This window comes from Panthera onca, chromosome E1, assembly GCF_046562875.1.
Source record: "Panthera onca isolate mPanOnc1 chromosome E1, mPanOnc1 haplotype 2, whole genome shotgun sequence".
NCBI lineage: Eukaryota > Metazoa > Chordata > Mammalia > Carnivora > Felidae > Panthera > Panthera onca.
The window spans coordinates 59,144,341-59,161,428 of NC_138352.1; the positions used below are offsets into that span (position 1 = coordinate 59,144,341).

General features: G+C 59.3%; 1 protein-coding gene across 5 annotated transcripts; it reads right to left on the minus strand.

The window, feature by feature from the left end:
• Positions 1–776: 776 nt before the first annotated feature.
• Positions 777–16,776, minus strand: SLC4A1 (solute carrier family 4 member 1 (Diego blood group)). 5 transcript variants are annotated; one of them, XR_013551925.2, is made up of 20 exons: positions 13,051–13,293; positions 12,835–12,925; positions 11,730–11,791; positions 10,683–10,923; positions 10,446–10,581; positions 9,874–9,997; positions 9,650–9,734; positions 9,295–9,497; positions 8,622–8,826; positions 7,987–8,199; positions 7,659–7,807; positions 7,376–7,570; positions 6,191–6,364; positions 5,660–5,749; positions 5,032–5,198; positions 4,277–4,530; positions 2,993–3,162; positions 2,722–2,898; positions 1,899–2,054; positions 777–916 (listed from the first exon to the last, which is right to left on the minus strand). XR_013551925.2 is itself a non-coding variant. In XM_060645932.3 (20 exons), the coding sequence occupies exons 2-20, from the start codon at positions 13,063–13,065 to the stop codon at positions 1,974–1,976; spliced, it is 2,832 nt and encodes a 943-aa protein (XP_060501915.2). In that variant the 5' UTR covers positions 13,066–13,133; positions 16,671–16,776; the 3' UTR covers positions 1,103–1,973. The 5 variants fall into 5 exon arrangements, 4 of the variants coding, with proteins under 4 accessions (XP_060501915.2, XP_060501918.2, XP_060501916.2 ...); XM_060645932.3 differs by lacking the exon at positions 777–916 and adding an exon at positions 16,671–16,776 and having other exon boundaries at positions 1,103–2,054; positions 13,051–13,133; XM_060645935.3 differs by lacking the exon at positions 777–916 and having other exon boundaries at positions 1,103–2,054; positions 10,683–10,863.
• Positions 16,777–17,088: the final 312 nt, after the last annotated feature.

The window sequence follows — 17,088 nt, forward strand, 5'->3', positions numbered from 1 at the left end:
ATGACACTCCTTTCAGCCCCTCCCCCCACTGGGTCTTGCTCATTCTGAAGAAGGATGTCCAGAGCGTAATGTGTCTTCCCTTGCTCTCTCACCCTCTCACTGGCGGCTGGCCTTCTCCACCCTAAGACTCAGGGCCACCAGTTGTATCCCTCCCCCCAGGACACACCCTGCCACCCCCCAGCCTGGCCCTCCTTGCCCGCACCCTGGGTTACTCTGGGCACCAGCCCCACGGCGTGCGTGCCATGTCCACAGGGTCCGGCCAAGACCCCTTGGACCCCCGACTCTCGGAGGGAAATTGCAGCAAGGCAGTCACTCCACCACAGACGCATTTATTGGCAAAACCTACTCCCAAGCATCAAGGGGAAGGGTGCTAGCAGTGAGGGCGACTTTCTTTCCACTTTCCTGAGCAGTGTTCAAGGAGCAGAAGGAGGGAGGGGGCAGGGACACCCCAGTGAGGATCACAATACCAGCAGCGAAGGTTGATTGAGCGCTTCCTCTGAGGCCTGAGGCCAGGCTGGGCTAAGCAAGCGCTTTACATGCACTGTCTCATTTAAGCCTTACAAGAATCCTACAAGGTAGGTACCCTTATCGTCCCCATTTTACAGATGAGGAAGCTGAGGCATAGAATGGGGAAGTGGTGAGAGGCAGCTGTCAGCCTTCAGGGATGCACCCAAGAGCCTCCCATCGGGCGCCCAAGGCACCTGATTCTCCGTTTCAACCATTTCTCACCGCTTCCAGCTCTTTCCACTCTTTTTATATTTTTGTTTTGTAAAAAAAAAAAAAAAAAAAAAAAAAAAAAAAGATTATGCCCCTATTCTGCAGAGTCCACTGTCTCTTACCCCAATTGGTCAAATCTGGGTTTTCCCCAAGATTCAGCTGGGGTGAGGTTGTGGGCAGTGCGTCTCCAACGGGAGGCCTGGGCATTTGTGTGAAGCCGAAGTACAATGAAAGCTCTTAGAAAATACGCAAACAATAAATTACAAACCTCCCTCCCTCCCCCCCCATCTGATCTCACCCCCTCCATCCAAATCTAGCACAGACTCTGCATCACCGCCTCCCGCCCACCCCCCCACCCCCGCCCCCATTCCCCACCCCAGGGCAGAGTCTTTTCTCGGTTGCCCCTGTATCTGCAGGGACCAGGGCCCTCAGTGTTTGCAGAATGAATGAACACATGACTGAGTGAGAGCATGGGAGGAGGGAGTGAGCACTTAGGAGTCCTGGGTCCCCGCCCTGACTGCTTCTTCACCTGCTCCTTGCCCTCACCAGGACACCTCCCTCTGCCCCAGATGAGAGGCTCCAAGGGATGGGGGTGGGAATAGGGAAGGGGAGTCAGCAGGGGCATCTCTAGGCATGGGAAGGTGGGTAACTAAAGTAAAGCCTAGGGCTCTGGCCTCAGAGTCAGGAGACCTGGTTCAAACCCCAGCTGTACAGCTCAGGAGCTGTGTGACCTTGGGCCAGCCTGAAGATACCGTCTGACAGTCCTTTCAAAGTTGACAAGGCTCCTTTTTCACATTTATCTTTGGTCCTCAGTGGCCATCCTGTAGCGTGGGTATTATTATAATTATACCCATTTTACAGAAGAGGAAGCAGAGGCTGGAGGACTTGCCCAAGGTCACGCAGCATGCAGGAATTTGAACCTCACCCCCTCCACCTCCCCTGCCACTGCCCCTGTCTGTGCTGGCTGTGAAGACGTTGGTTCGGATCAGAGCCTTCCAGCTTGGGAACCCCACGTGGCAATGTGGCAGCAGGAGGGGACTACACAGCGAATTTCCTAATGTGGGCCCTACTGGCCATCTCCAGCCATAAAAGCTGGTTTACTAGTCACTCCTTCCATCCCCACCCACAGCCCCAGGGCTCCAGTTGCTACCCCAGGAGGGACATGAGAGTCTATGAGATACCCATGAACTTCTGCTTTTCCTGGGAGAGAGGGGAGGCGGGAAGGTAGAGGGGGCTCTGAGGCCTGGGCCTTCTCCTCACACGGGCATGGGCGCCTCGTTGTATTCATCCTGACCTTCCTCCTCATCAAAGTTCGGCTTGGCATCGTCGGCATCCAGCTGGAGGGTAGAGTAGCAGGAGAGAGGGTAAGCTTCCGGGGAGAGGCGGGGCAGATGAGCCCCCCCCCCCCCCCCCCCCCGGGTGCTGAGAGAGCACCTCTGGAGGGAGAGGGCCTGGCTCCCTCTGAACCTTGGACGAGTCATGTCCTGCCCCCTCGGCCCCCAGGTTTGGTCCGGATGAGCGGTGTCCAATGGGTGAGGAGCCCCCGGGGATCCGGTGCCCCGGCAGGAGAAGGCCTACAGAGGGTGGGCAGGGCACCCCTTCGCCAGGACAGCCCCACAGCGACTGTCACATCGTGGAAGCATTCTACTGGAGGAGAGACTCTGTCCAAAATGACTTACAAGACCACAGGACCAGTCCCCCAGCGGTGAGGACAGCTCGTGTGGAACACAGCCCGTGTGCTTCTTAACTCTCTCCAACCCTGCCATTACTTCTGTTACAGGTGAGTAAACCCAAGGCGTAGAGAAAGGAAGCCACTTGTTCGGGGTCAGAAACTAGGATGACGCAAGCCCCAGACCCAGACCTTAACCTCTGCGCCCTTCTGCCTTCCTTTGTTTCCAGACCCGCCCCTCCTATTCTGCCAGCCCCGGGGATGACCCCTCCCTGCCCCCTGCAGCTCTGCGGGGGGTGGGGGGCGCAGGGGAGGGGAGGGGAGCAGACACTTACACACTTGAGCTCCAGCTCCCTGAAGATGAGCGGCAGCAGGAGGCGGCGCAGAGGCACCGTGAGAATGAGGATGAAAGGCAGGATCAGTGAGATGGCCTGGAAGGACTTCACGACCCACAGCACCACCAGGCAGATGATCTGGATGCTCGTGAACAAGTGCATGCGCCAGGTCTTCACCTGCGGGCAGAGGCTGGGGTTACCGCCCGCCCTGCCCTGGCACCCCGCAACCCCCCACCCCACTCTGGGCCCGGCCGCCAGGAGGGCTCTGTACCCGCTTGACGTAGGGCACGACCGGGTGGTACTTGGGCGGCTTGAACAGAAGCAAAAAGCGGTCAAAGAGCTGGATGCCGCTGAGGGATGTGACCCCCATGTAGAGGAAGATGCCAAACAGCACAGCCAGGGGGATGAGGGACAGGATGGGCCCCATGAGGATAGACACGCCTGCGGGGAGAAGCACACGCTCTTAGCCCCCAGGGGACCCAGTGGGCCAGAAGCATCAGGGGCTGGGGAATGAAACCATAGGTACCGTATGAAGCCCTCTTAATAGGTATTACCCCCCATTTTACACAACAGTATTAATGCCTGTGCCGCTTTCCAAGCCTCTGACCGGCCCGCCGGGCCCCTCAGACTTCGGCCCACGGCCAACCACTCCCAGCATCGTCCTAATCTTCCCCACCACCTAGCCCCAGGCCCCCGCCCCTCGCCCACCCCGTCCCTCCCCCCCAGGTATTACCCCCATTTTACAGATGGGGAAACAGACCCAGAGAGGGGAAGCAACTTGTCTGCAACCACGCAGCTACTAAGTGGCGGGTCAGGGAGTCAAACTCCTGCCAGCCCAATTTCAAAGCCTTTTCTTTTAGCCTCAGGGGATCACAGAGGTCAGAGAAGCCCAACTTTTCCATCGCTCCAGCCCAGAATGCCTCCAACCCCCTCCACCTATCCAAACCCTGACCCTCCTCCAGCTAACACCAACTTTGCCTCCTTTAAGAAACTTCCCTGGTTCCTCCATCAGTGACCGCGGCGCTGCCCACACTGAGCTCAGCCGGACTCTCAGCTGCTCCAGAACTTGGATCAAACCCCAGTGACCCTCTGTCTTCTCTCCCACCCCAGATAACGCCTGGGGCACTGCCCTTGGGATCAGTCGTAGAACAGCCAAGCTGGAGAGACTTCAGGGGCATCTAATGAACCCTCTCATGGTACAGACCGAGAAACCGAGGCCCAGAGATGAGGAGGGTTACTAAGTTGGCAGCAGGGCAGGGCTGGAACCCACCATTCACTGAACTTCTGTCGGATAAAACTCTGAATGCTGGGTCCTATCTAGAGAAGTCCCCTGCTCCTTCCTCGACTCAGATGTCCGTCTCAGTGCCTTGGGCATTTCCTCCAGAATTCCCTCATGTGGACAACTGACACTGGGAGACACGGGCAGGGGGTACGTCGGGGAGATCTGGCTACAGTGCGGGCAGGGCTGGAGAAGGCACTGGATCCTAACGGGCAGGGGCTGGGGTCCCGGAGCAAGGCCAGAGGGTGGTAGAGAGTGTGGCCAGCCCCTGCTCACCCACGAGCACAGCGACCAGGAGCCCGCTGATCCGCTGCTCCCTGACCGATTGGATCTGGGGTGCAGCCCCCGGGGTGCTGTCCTTGACCATGACGGTGAGCGCGTTGGCATGGGTGATGGATCGCACGGTTGTGGCACTGAGCCAGGGCAACCCAAAGAGGGCACCCACACCGCCCATGCCGATAATTAGCAGCAGGTCCAGGTGGAATCCAGAGCCTTTGACCATCTTGCGCTCTGGTTTGCTGATGAGCAGCCTGGCGGGGGGTGGGGGTGAGGTCAGGGGTGAGCAGTGCTCTCGCTTGCCCCCACCCTCTTTGCCCCTCCTTCCTTCTCCATACTTGTGTCCCTCTGTATCTTATTTATCCTGCTGTGTTCATCTCCCTTAGCGTTCCTTGCTCCCCTCCCTCCCACCCCCTCTTGAGAATCCAGACTCTAAGAGTAGAAGTATCTTTAGATATCATCTAGAACGTCTACAGGCAGCTGATGCAGCTGAACTTCAGGGAGCCTCACTGGTACAGGTCCCTTCTGCATTCTGGCACCTCGTTTTGTCTCCTTTTTCTTAAAAAGGCTTCCCCAAATTATACAGTGTCACGTCCCGCAAAACCTGGACCTTCCCCCGCCCCCACTCCTGCTTGTCAGGAGGGCCACAGGTTTGACTGAGACTCGCGCTCAGTCCTTGGGTGTCATGCCTGCCCGGGGCCTGTCGCTTTCCCCGCCTCGGACCCTCCCAGGCTCGGCCCCACCCTGGCTCTCACGTGGTGATCTGGGACTCAAGGAAGATGAGGATGAAAACCAGGAGGGCAGGCAGGATGGAGGCAAACATCATCCAGATGGGGAAAGGCGAATACAAGCCCAGTGGGTGGATGATCCAGCCCCGGACCGAGGAGTTGGACACCGAGAGGCCTTTAGGCACACTGAGTTTCTGTGGGAGGGGGATGCTGGTGAGAACACCGGAGGCAGGGGGCTGGGGGCAGGGAGGCAGGGCCAGCCAGGGTCCTGGGCACTTGGGAACTTACTTATGGTTTGTACCCAGTCACTGCACTAAGCCCTTTACGTACATCTTCTCATTCCCAGCTTTATAGATGAGGAAACATGATCAGAGAGGTTATGTGGTTTGCCTTGCATCACACAGCTATTTGGTGGCAGAAGTGAGATTCATACTCAGATCTGCCTGGCTAAAGCAGGTTCTTTGGAGTAAAGAGGGAATCTGCCCCAGACCCTCGCTTCAGTCAGAGGGCTCCTGTAGGGCTGTGGGAAGGACTTGGGGCTCTCAGGGGAGGCAGGGATGGGTAGGGGTAGTTCTAGCCGGCTTTGGGTTTGGGAAAGCTATTCTTGGGAGGGGGACACTGGGAGAATGAAATAACAGTGGGGAGAGAGGGTCACCTGGGTATAGGTGTCCTTGACTGAGAAATCCACCAGGACCATGATCAGAATGGAGATGGGAACCCCAAAGTCTCCAATGACCCGTCGCAGCTGAAGGCAGAAATCAGTGGTCAGTACCCGGTTGTTTCCCTACCTCCTGCCTCCCACTCCTGCCCCTTCTTCACCCAGGGCGCCTTGCTTTTCCCAGGGAGTCCATCAACATCTAATGCCCTGTCCTGCACCTCAATGTACCTGCTTCCTTTCTTCTGCCCCTGGCCCAGCCCCACCTCTGGCCCCACAGCTTCTCCATCCCTTTTTTAAGAGCTGTCCTTGGCTCCCCACTAGGTTCTCAGCCTGGGCATGCTAAGAAAGGGAGATGGGCTTGCCTGAAGAGTGGCAGCCTAGATGAGGAGGAGACCAGGGAGGCTTGGAATGGGGAATGGGAATCTAGGGTAAGAAGGAGAGCTAAGGACACTGAGGAACCTAGAGGCATGCTTTGGACTGAGATAGGGCAGTGTAGGCAAGGGCAGGGTGAGGGGAGGGTGTTCTCACCCGGCCGGGGAAGTAGGAGCTGTTCTTGAACTTGCGCAGTATCATGGCTAAGAAGAAGGTGCCAGCCATGAGCACAAGGGAGAGGAGGGCTGTGTTGGGCAGGGGAGCCTGAGGTTTGGGCACTGTTGTCACATTGTAGTCATAATCCTTCTGCAGTGGATGGTCCCGGAAGATCTGCAGCAGAAAACCAAGGCATCCTATTCTCTTTCATCCATCTGTCCATCATCCATTCATCAATCTGCCCATCATCCATCCATCCATCCATCCATCAATCTGTCCATCATCTATCTATCCATCCATCCACCCATCAATCTGTCCGTCATCTATCCATCCATCCATCCATCCATCCATCTATTATCCATCCATCCACTTATCTTCTTCCTCAACTGACAGGGTAACAGAGGGACAATGGGATTCTATAGCTTAGTTTTCAGGAGTAGAGACCAGGCTCAGCTTGGGTGGGGTTAAGCCACGGTGGCAATGAGTACATGTGTGTGTGCACGTGAGCACTCAGGGACTGGGAGACCTGAGAAGGCTGGTGGGCAGGAAACAAATGCCAAGGAGGTTCCTAAAAAGGGCTTCAAAGACTTGGAAACAGAAAGCCCCACCAACGAGCAGAATCAGGGGCAGACACGCATCGTCCACCCTTCCTCCATATAAAATGCAGATGCAGAGGTGGGCATAGTTTAAGGTGACTGAGGTGAGGAGGCAGGGTGCTCCAACCACAGGCCCTGTGGTTCTTGGGGGTGAGTGTAGAGAAGGCATGCAGGACTGGACATGGGCGCACAGAGGCACAGGCACTATGCAGTCACAGCAAGAGTACCAGCCCACAGGGGTCCTGGGGGGCTCAATGTGTTAAGCATCCAAGTCTTGATTTTGGCTCAGGTCATGATCCCAGGGTCGTGAGATTGAGCCCCATGTTGGGTTCCGTGCTGGGTGTGGAGTCTGCTTGGGATTCTCTCTCTCCCTCTGCCCCTCCCCTGCTCACACTCCCTCTCTCCCTCCCTCTCAAAAAAGAGAGCACCGGCCCACAGGCAGCAGATGTCAACAGGAATGCAGTCACGGCCACACACTGTGAAGGTACAGCTGCACGAGTGCCATATGGACACGTGCGCAGCGACACACACGGTCACATGGCGCGTGCACAGAGTCACACGTGCTTGTCGACACTCCCGTGGCCCCTACCTTGATCAGCTTGAAGAAGGTCTCAGAGATAAAGATGAGGGAAATGAGGATGGAGAAGATCTCTTGGGTGTAGCGGGAGATAAACTGGACCAGGAAGCTGCCCTCGAAGGCCACAATGAGCACCACTAGCAGGACGAGCCAGAAGCCGATCCACACGCGGCCCACGATGTACTCCAAGTTGTTACTGCTGCAGAACTGCAAGGGCGGGAGAGGCAGCTGGGTCAGCGGACAGGCCCAGGCACCGTGCGTCAGGCAGGTGGGGTCAGGGCCAGAACAGAGCTACCGAGAAAAAGGCTTCCTCGAACACGAGCAGGGGTCCTGAAAAGCCAACCACCAGCAGCGGCTGAGCCCCGAGCAGGGAGAAGATGACGCCCTGGGCCGCAGTGGAGATGAGCAGCTCCGACACCCCCATGTGGTTAAAGGTCTTTTCTCCTGTGGGTAGAAGTTACAGTGTGGTCAAGGTCAAGAGGTCATTCCCAACGGCCAATAGAGCGTTTCACGGGCAGGCTGGTGCAGGGGCCCCGACCGTCAGATCGGGACGGAAGACAGGGCCGACACGGAGGCCAAAGGGTCAGAGGTGAAGGTGAGGGGGGCCATGTGGAGGCACTGACCCAGGAGGCCGCCGAAGGTGATGGCCGGTGACAGGGCAGCAAAGTAGATGAAGATAATGGTAGCCAGGACCTGGGGGCTGAACGCGTCTGTGATGTCACTCGGGTAGTGGGAGTAGCGGCGCTTGATGTCGCGTACCAGGCCCCCAAAGAACTGGCCTGTCCGTCGTAGAGGGTCTTCCGGGGCACCAGGGACCTCTGGACCCCCATTCAAATCTGCAGTCAAGGACAGGACCGTGGTCACAGGGGGTAACAGCAGGAGGTGTGGGGAGAGAGGAATCAAGGGGAGAATCTTTATTTTTTATGCTCATTTATCTATTTTTTGAGAGAGAAAGAGAGAGAGAGAAGAGAGAGAGAGAGAGAGAGAGAATCCCAAGCAGGCTCCGAGCCGTGAGCGCAGAGCCCAACAAGGGGCTCAAACTCGCAAACTGTGAGATCATGACCTGAGCTGAAATCAAGAGCCGGACGCCCAGCCCAACCGACTGAGCGACCCAGGAGCCCCAAGGGGAGAATCTGCTGATGGGAAGGGAGTGGCCAAGGAGGCTGGGAGACATGAAGACAGAGAGAGGAGGGGAGGCAGGGTCCCGCAGGGCTGCGCCGGGGGAGCTGAGGGTCTGTGGGGGCTGCAGGGTAGGTACCTAGGCCCTTGTAGAGTCTGGGCTCCTGCCTGACAGTGCCTACTCGTCTCTGCAGCAGCTCTCTCTGCACGGGCACCAGACCGAGCAGGGCCTTCTCTGAGGGGACTTCGGAGGGAGGCAGCACCAGGCTGCAGTCCAGAAACTCCTCCAGGTTTTTCACCAGCTCGTCCCGGCTCTGGGCCAGGTAGGCCTCAATGCGGAACACCTGGGGGCCGGAGAGAGGGTCAGGGCTGCCTGCACCTGCTAGACAAAAGGACCCAAGAGGCCACATTCAGGGCCTCCAGGAACCAGAACCCTCTCCCCCAGCTCCTTCGTGCTAGGAACTGCTTTTCCTGCTGCCCCCCTCACCTTTATGCCCACCACAAAAGGGTTTTGGGGAGGCAGACAGGGCCTCGAGTGGGGAAAGGGGAAAGGAGGCAGGGCCAGACCAGGCCAGACCTAACCCGCTGGAACCCGGTCAGAGTGGCCACACCAGACCAGGCCAGATCAGGCAGGGCTGGGCCAGAGCACGGGGGCCCTGGACTACCTGCCCCTGGCCGCACAGGGTGGAAGCAGCTGGGTTAGACGGCATGTGCCAGACCAGCAGAACTAAAGTGGCCCGGGCCGGTCCAGTGAGTGATGTCAGCGGCCGCCCCGCCTCAGGCTCCCACGGCCCTCGCCAGCCCCTCCTCACCTTCTCCGACATGAGGGTGGCAGCAGCCCGCCCCAGCTGGGTGTAGTCGATGCGGGGGACCTCAGGTCCCAGCAGCACGAAGAGGAAGCGCACGGGCACTTGGAGCCGCACGGCCTCCTCCAGCAACGGGGCCTCCTCCAGCGAAGAGGCCTCCTTCAGCCGCACGAAGCCCAGCACGGGGCGTGCCAGGAACTGCGCTCTGCCTGCGAGGGGAAGGGGTGACGGGGTGGGGGGTGGGGTGGTCAGGCCCGGCTGAGGGGGTGCTGCTGGGGCCGGGCTCAGGGAGACGAAGGCTGGGCCGGGCCGGGAGGCAGAAGCAGGGGGTGCGGAGGGAAAGGGGGCACCAGCTCCTTACCCACTAGCACCAGGGTGGCCTCCGAATCTGGGGGTATCTTTTCCAGAATTCCAGATGCTGAGTGGTCTTCTATGTCTTTCTCTCCCTGTTGGAAGGAGGGTGGTGAGGGGACGCCTCTGGCCACTCTGAGCATCCAGCCCCCTCCTTCCCTAACCACTGTCATGTCTCTGCATGTTCAGGTTGGGAGCTCTCCAGCGCTCCCCTCACCCCTGGTACAGCCTCACCTTACAGAAGAGCTTCGTCTCTAACGAGGGCTGCTGCTGGGACAGCAGAGGCTCTGAGGGGTTCCCAGAACTCGTCACAACTGTGGGCTTCATACCCCCCAAGTCCTCCAGGTCTCTGGCATGGCTGCAGGAAACACAGGGGACGCGGACTGAGAGAGCTGTTCGGGCCGGGCTGTTAATAGCGTGGAGACCCGTGGTGGGAGGGATCAAGCGGGGCTCCCCAGTGACCAGACTAGAGAAACCCCGGGGCAGGAAGACGATCGGCCTCCTGTGGAAGGACGGGGTGGATGCCAGCGGGTGGCCTCCGTCTGGAAGGACGAGGTGGGGCCAGGAGGGATGGAGGGAAGGGCCTTGAGAGCCTCGCCTCCTGAGGACCAGTAGCCCCCCAGATCTGGGCATGGAGACATGGTCACCCCCCAAGAGGTGTCCGAGGCAGGAGCCATCGTGGAGAAAAGTGGGCCCCGGTCTGGTGGGGGAGGGGCCACCCGGGCCTCTAGGGAGAGCTCGGGGCAGGCGGGCCGGGGAGGTGGGCCTTTTGGCTGTGGAGTCCAGGTCCTGGCAGACAGGGGCACCTGTGCTGGAGCAGCAGGATCCGGAGCAGTGTCTCTCGGTCGTCAGGCCGGATCAGATCCTCGTAGATAAACCTGTCCAGCAGCTGGTTGGCCACCCCCGCCAGGGAAGTCTCTGGCAGGTCCAGGAGGACAGCACCTGCAAGGGGTGGTGGGGTGAGCCGGGAGGCGGGACGTTGGCCCTCCTCCCCTCCACCGAGCCGTAGGTGCAGGGTCGCAGAGGCACCCGGCAGGGCTCACCCTTGGCAAAGGCTCTCTGCAGCTCCAGGAGGCTCCAGAAGGTGAGGTAGGACAGGTGCGGGCAGCCCCAGGTCCCGTCTTCCCCCAGGTTCTCCTCCAGCCGCATCCAGTGCGCGACCTCCACCCACCGCAGCTCTTGGTTCTTCCCATCCATCACCAGCTCGTGCAACTCCACATAGACCTGCAGCCCCACAGGCCTGAGTTCGTCTCCGGGGCCCGGAGCAGCGCCCTGGGGAGAAGACTGGCAGCCCGGGACATGGGGGACACTCAGCAGGCTCTGAGGGATGTCTGGGGGAGGCCCGGGGTCCTGGGAGGCGCTCGGGGCAGACCCCGAGCTCAGGAGGGGGACCGGCAGGAGCAGCAGCCTGGGCGTGTCGAGCGAGGCAGCAAGTGTGGGGAAGGGTACAGCCCACAGCCCTGGCTCTATTCCCCGACTCCCTGACCGGCCTCCTCACCCCATCTCAGAGGCATTTGGAGAACCTCCGGACCAAAAGGGGTGCTAGAGAGGACACCTGGGAGGAAAAGGAGAATGGAGGACTTCGGGGTCATCGGGTGGATCTCCTGCCTTCAAGATTGTTGAGCGGGCTCGGCATGCCCTTCCCTGTCCTTGGGGCCAGAGGACCACTCCCTGGAGCCTCGCTGAGGGCAGACCCAACTTCCCAAGCAGCTAGACAGTCTTCTGCCCAGCAGGGAAGTGCGGGGCCTGGCGGACCTGGGCAGAGGGGGCATGTATGTAATTCTGTGCTTCCCCAGGGAGCACATGACCGCCTGGCCAGAGGGTCTGGGAGGGCAGGTCCCCAGCAGTTACTTTATCTCTGCCCAGGGCTCTCCCTGCTCAGTGGAAGAAGGCCCCGGGCACCCCATCAGCGAGGGGTGTCCTCTCCCATTCTGCCAATTTCCCAGGGTGCCCACTCCTTCTCTACCTGTTGGTGGGGTTCGCCGATGCTAAAGCTGTGTCTGTCCTTCTTCACCTCCCTTCCCCTGGTAGAAGGGCAGGTCCCACGGGCAACACAGAAAAGAGAATTGGGGGAGCCCAGGGGTCCTCACCTCGTGGGTCTCTGGGTACAATGTGATGTGATAATCTGTGGCTGTCGGCTCGGCTTCGTGAGCTGAAAACCCGGAGGCCAGTTAGGGTTGCCCCCAGATAATGCCCCCCTCGGGGTCGTCCTGCACCTCCACCCCCCCCCATGAGCCTCAGCGCAGCAAGCCTCCCTCCCTTTGCCGCTGGGCAGGACCGGGGTGCCCGCACCCCACCCACCCCACCCCTGCTGCTCCATGGGCTGTGGCCCCCCGTGTGTCCGTTCTTGGCCCGGCCTGGCTCTGTCATGCCCCGTCCAAGCATGGTGGACGACCCTTGAGACTCATCTTCAGCGGTGACAGAGAGGGTCACCTCTGAGGTACAGGGTCCTGAGCAGCAAATCTCAGGATTCTCCTAGGATCGCCCTCCTCTCCCATCACCTTCTGGGACCAGGTTCCCTACCTTCCTCCTTCCAGCCTCAGCAATCCCACCCACCCCAAAACTCCTCACCGTCTCCAGGTGGAGCACTGGGAGCCAGGGTGGGCTCTACCTTATATAGCCCCCACCCCCCCACCCCTCTCCCAGCCCGCATTTCTCAGAGGGGCCTCTTATCTTCCATACCAATTGCCAGCACTTAAGTCCTGTTGACGGTAAACAGGTCCCCACCTGGGGCTCCCCAACCGAGACCTTGACAGGGCCAGGAAGGTTTCCTGGTATCTCTCTGCCCTGGGAGTGTCCCCACGGCCCCCCATTTCTCAGGACCTCTAGACCCCCAAACAGAACGATGCTCTCAGGACAGACCCGGTGCCTGGCCAAGAAGTCAGCCTTGGATGGGCACAGGTGGCCTGTGGGCTCCTGCCCTTGTCCCAGACAGGCTTGGCTGCCCTGTCCCAAATCGAAAGGCCTGGCCATGGGTGACTGGTTCTGCCCGGCCCCCACCCCACCCCACCCCCGCAGTCACCCCCTGTGATCATTTCAAACAAAACTCTGTTTATCCTTCAATCAGCCAGGATTGTGGGGAAACTGGCCCTGGGGCTGGGGAGGTAGTGGAGAAGGGAGAAGGCATGTTGCCCACCCGTCTCTGTCTGGGGCTCAGCACCTCATCCCAACAAGACAAAGAGAGACAGGGCTCACCCACTGGCTCCTCCACCTGAAACACGGGGACGTCTGGGTCTTCATAGTCCTCCTGTTCTAGAGTGATCTCCAGCTCCTCTTCATAGTCATCCTGTGGGAAGTGGCCATCAGGGCTGGGCTGTGAAGGGCTTCTCCAGCCACCACGAAGGGAGGGGTCCAGGGCGGGGTTCCCAGAGCCCCGAGGTAGGAGCCCTGCAGGTACCACGAAAGACTCACCAGCCGCTCCCCCATGGTGCTGTCCAGATTTCCTATTTGTCTGCGGTGATCTGCTCTCCCAACATAACCCACACTGCTGGTCCCTGCAGTGGGGCAGCACAGGCTGAGTGAGACACAGGGCATCCCGGAGTCTTCTGATCCCCCGCCCCCAGAGGAGGCTACATTTGAGTGGAGGGGGATCCCATGTGTTGGGAGACAGTGGGCTCAGGGGAAGAAGTGTCGGAGGGGCCTGGAGGAAGGAGCTAGATTTGTAGGTTGAGAGCGGGTGCACGGGGGGGCCAGGAGAGATGGGGCAGGTAGAGGAAGCTTGGCTGGCATTGATCAAAGGGCGTTTGAGAGGATGGAGGGCCTTCAGGTTCAACTCCTTCCTCTGGCCACCAGTCCTCACCTGGCTTCTTTTCCTGTCCATCCTCAGGACTTAGCCAACTCCGGGGACATGACCTGTTTCTTCTTCAAGGAGCTTAGCTCCCCTGACAGTCTTCACAACATACCCTCTTCTGCCAGAAACAGCTACTTTCTGCTGGGCATGGGCTGTAGCGTCCTTGGGAGTGGCTCACGGGTGCTGAATGACATGGCCCTGTTTCTCTCCCCCACTCCATCTCTCATACTCGCTCCCCACCTATCCTGTTGGCCTTACGAGCCCTTTCCTGCCCCAGGGCCTTTGCACATGCAATTGCCCGCATCCCAGGTGCCCCTCCCCCACACCTCATCCCTTCCCACATCTCAGCTCTTCAGATTCCCTTCCTGACCACCCTGCCATTCACTGACCCGATCTGTCGTTTTCTGGTCGTTTGATTCATTTATGTATACATCATTTGAGGATGCCTCTAGTAGGGAAGCCACTCGAGTGCCAAGATCTATGTCTCAGTCCCTCCCTACTCAGTCTCCACTAATCCCCTACTCCTAGAAGAATGGTTGCCACCAATAAATAAGTTTTGGATGAATGTAAAGCGTGGCTCCGCCCTGCAGGCTTGTGCCTCTGGGACTGGGGAGTCAGGATGCCTGGGACTCGGCCAAGAGACGGCTGAGCCCCGCGCCTCCATTTGCTCAGTTGTGGCTCTGGCAGAGAGGGAGGCATGGTCACTCCAGGAATGTGAGGACCAGCCCCAGGGGAGCACAGAGGTCCCCTAGGGTGGCCCCGGACTGGGCGTGGAGGGGCTCCCTTTCCCCCTCACCCACTGAAGCCCTGGGTGTTGCGACAACGGCGATTCGGGTCAGGTCGACAAACATGCCCGCTCCGTGCCCGCACGGAGCTGAGATGAACAAGACAACTGTCCCTCCCCTCGAGAAGCTCCCGGCCCTGACTGGGACCGCAAACTGGGAACGCGTGACAGGCTGAGGGCGCCGGGAGATAACGAGTCCCCCAGACAAACAAGAGATGAGCAGAACGTGTCGGGGGCCAAGGATCGTAGGGCAGGATGAAGGGTAGGAAGGACCTGCGGGTGGGGTTGGGGGTGGGGTGGCTCCAAGGAGGGGGACCCTGGGGCTGGGCCGAGAAGCTCTGAAGGACCTGAAGGGCTGAGAGGTGGGGAAGGACAGTCCGGGTCTGAGGAGTGGCTGCCCAAAGTGCAGAGGTGGGACCGTGCCAGACAAGGCTGAGGGAAGAGGGCAGGGAGGGTACACAGAGAGAATGGGACAGAGAAATTTCTTTCCGAGGAGTGGGTGGTGCTGGGGTCCCAAGAGATAGGGAGAGGGCATGACAGAGGCCCGCCAGACTGAGAAAGGCAGGGGTCCCTGCCTCGCGGTGGTGGTAGGGGAGGTGATGACCAGGGCACGGCCCTTGAGGACCCTTGTCACACAGCTTTTTCTCTCCCTCTCCTGTCCCTCTCTTTCCTCTTCTCCCATCTTTGTTTCCTTCCTCCCTTCTCTGGCCTTGCCCCGACCTGGGCCTCAGATCCCTAGCAGTCTCAAGGGTATTAAGCCTTAGGGGCTAAAAGTCCCACCTGTGAGGCTGGGACTGGCCTCCATTTCTGAGAAGTGGGTTGGTCCGAGGGGCCGTACAGAGCCACAGGAAGCAGCCTGTCTGCCACTGACTGGCCGAATAGCCTTGGGCAGCCCCCAGCCTCTCTCCAGGCCTCAGTCATCCCATCTGTACAATGGGGAGGGCCTTCCGGCCAGGGTTCTGAGACCTCAGTGAGACAGAAGAGAGGAGAACGGGGGTGATTTGAACACATCTGGGGCCTTACAGGGTGCACCCATGACCCAGATTGCTGGTCCCACTAGGCCCAGTCACCCCCCGCAGCTGCCGGCCTCGCACTGATAAGAGCCTGGAACCCGATCCCTGCCCTGTGTCTGGAAACTCCCCAAACACCTGGCCGTCCAACCAGCCAGGGCAAGGCCAGATAACGGTGAGCAGGGCATCTGGAGCCCAGGAGGTGGAGCACAGCTGGCAGAGGCTGGGGTCGGGGATGGGGCGGGGTGGGGGGTTGACCAGATGATATAGGGAGGGCTCCCTGGTGGCATAGCACTGCCTTTGTGTAATCGCCCCCACACTGCACAGAGCTGTACTGCCTTATCTCCTATAGTCCCCAAACTACTCTGTGAAATGGGTAATGTCATTAACCCCGTTTTACAGATGAGAAAGCTGAGGTTCAGGAGGGTTAACTTGTTTTGGTCCTATGGTAGGTAGGTATCAGAGGCGGGTTTAAACCCTGGCCCAGCTGACTCCAGCCACATCTCTAGCCATCATGCTGAGCTGCCTCCTAGAAGAGAAAACAGCTCTAAGCTGTTCAGCACTAGTGGTTAAGAGCGTGAACCCCGCAGTCAGACTGCCTGGGTTCAGATCCTAGCCCTGCCACTGCCTGCGTGACCTCGGGCAAGTGACTCAACCTCTCTGTGCCTTGGTTTCCTCACCTGTAAAGTGGGGGTGATATTGATACCTACCTTATAAGCCTGTTGTAGCACTGAGTTAAGTTGATCTACGTAAAGCACTTAGAATAACGTCTGACACACAAAGAGCTCAGTGTACAAGTTTGCTGTCATTATCACTGAGACTGGGGATCAAGGTCAGACTCGCTTTCTTCACCTATGTCTCTGATTTTACTTCAATTCCCATGGAATTAGCCTAAATGCTTTGAGATCCTTGGGTGATGGGGGACTCCTCCTTTCCCCGCAAACACTCTCTAGGATGGGCCCGGTGCCGGGTCTGCCTGGTCGACTCCCCTGCAAGCATCCCATACGGGAAGCACTGTCATTGGCCAACTTTCCTCGCAAGAGAGAGATCGGATGGCCTGTACATCCCCACACGTGGAGGAAAGAGGGAGCTGGGCTGTAAGACCGGTGGGAGTGGTAAATAGGAGCCTGACAAGGACCCACACTTGGAGGGGGGGGGATCAGATTTGCCCCCCACCCCCACCCCAGCCACACGCCTCTGCTGCTACGTGCCAGTCTCTTTTTCCTAACACCTGCAGCCCTGCGCTCTCCGGCTGTAGGTGCCAATGGGCTTGTGCCCTTAGGGGTAACAACACATATCCTACGTTCTCAACCCACCTACCCACACCGCCCCCCCTTGGAGGTTGGGCGCCTGTGCCCACCTAGACACAGATTCAGGCTGTGCACCTGCAGAAGCCCTCAGGACAGGTGCCGCAGGCCACCCCCCAGCCCCTCCCGGCCCTGCTTACCTGCTCACGAGCCTCGGGGTCCCTCAGCGAACTCCTGAAGCCACCGGTGTTCTCTGCAACCAGCCGAGCTCACACCTGCTCTAACAGCACCAGGTCCTGGCTCCCAAACCCCTGACTCATGCCCCCGCCTCCTAATCTGCCCGCCCCACAGTCCCGGGAGCCCCTTCCCACCCCCCGCCCGGCTCCTTCTGGGTGCCCAGTAAACAGAGTTATCTCTTACACACATCTGGACAGCTGTGAGTCTGGCCCACCCCACCCCAGCCAGCTAGCCCCCAGGGCCGCCTGATGCCCTCCTGGCTCTCAAGGACTCTCCTGGGTCTTCCTTCGTGGACCAAGGTCGGATGGCTGGCTTCTCGAGCTCCCAGCCTCATAGCAGGTCTGCCCCAGCTTCTGGATGCCCCTGTCCTGCATCTGTCCG

Excerpts from the sequence above, each read along its gene's own strand:
- SLC4A1 (XM_060645933.3), bottom strand. The coding sequence starts at position 13,173 with ATGCCCTGTGTCTCACTCAGCCTGTGCTGCCCCACTGCAGGGACCAGC. Across the intron at positions 11,792-12,834 it reads TCAGGTGGAGGAGCCAGTGG|CTCACGAAGCCGAGCCGACA; the intron begins GTGAGCCCTGTC and ends CCGGGTTTTCAG. Across the intron at positions 9,498-9,649 it reads GGCCACCCTGGTGCTAGTGG|GCAGAGCGCAGTTCCTGGCA; the intron begins GTAAGGAGCTGG and ends TTCCCCTCGCAG.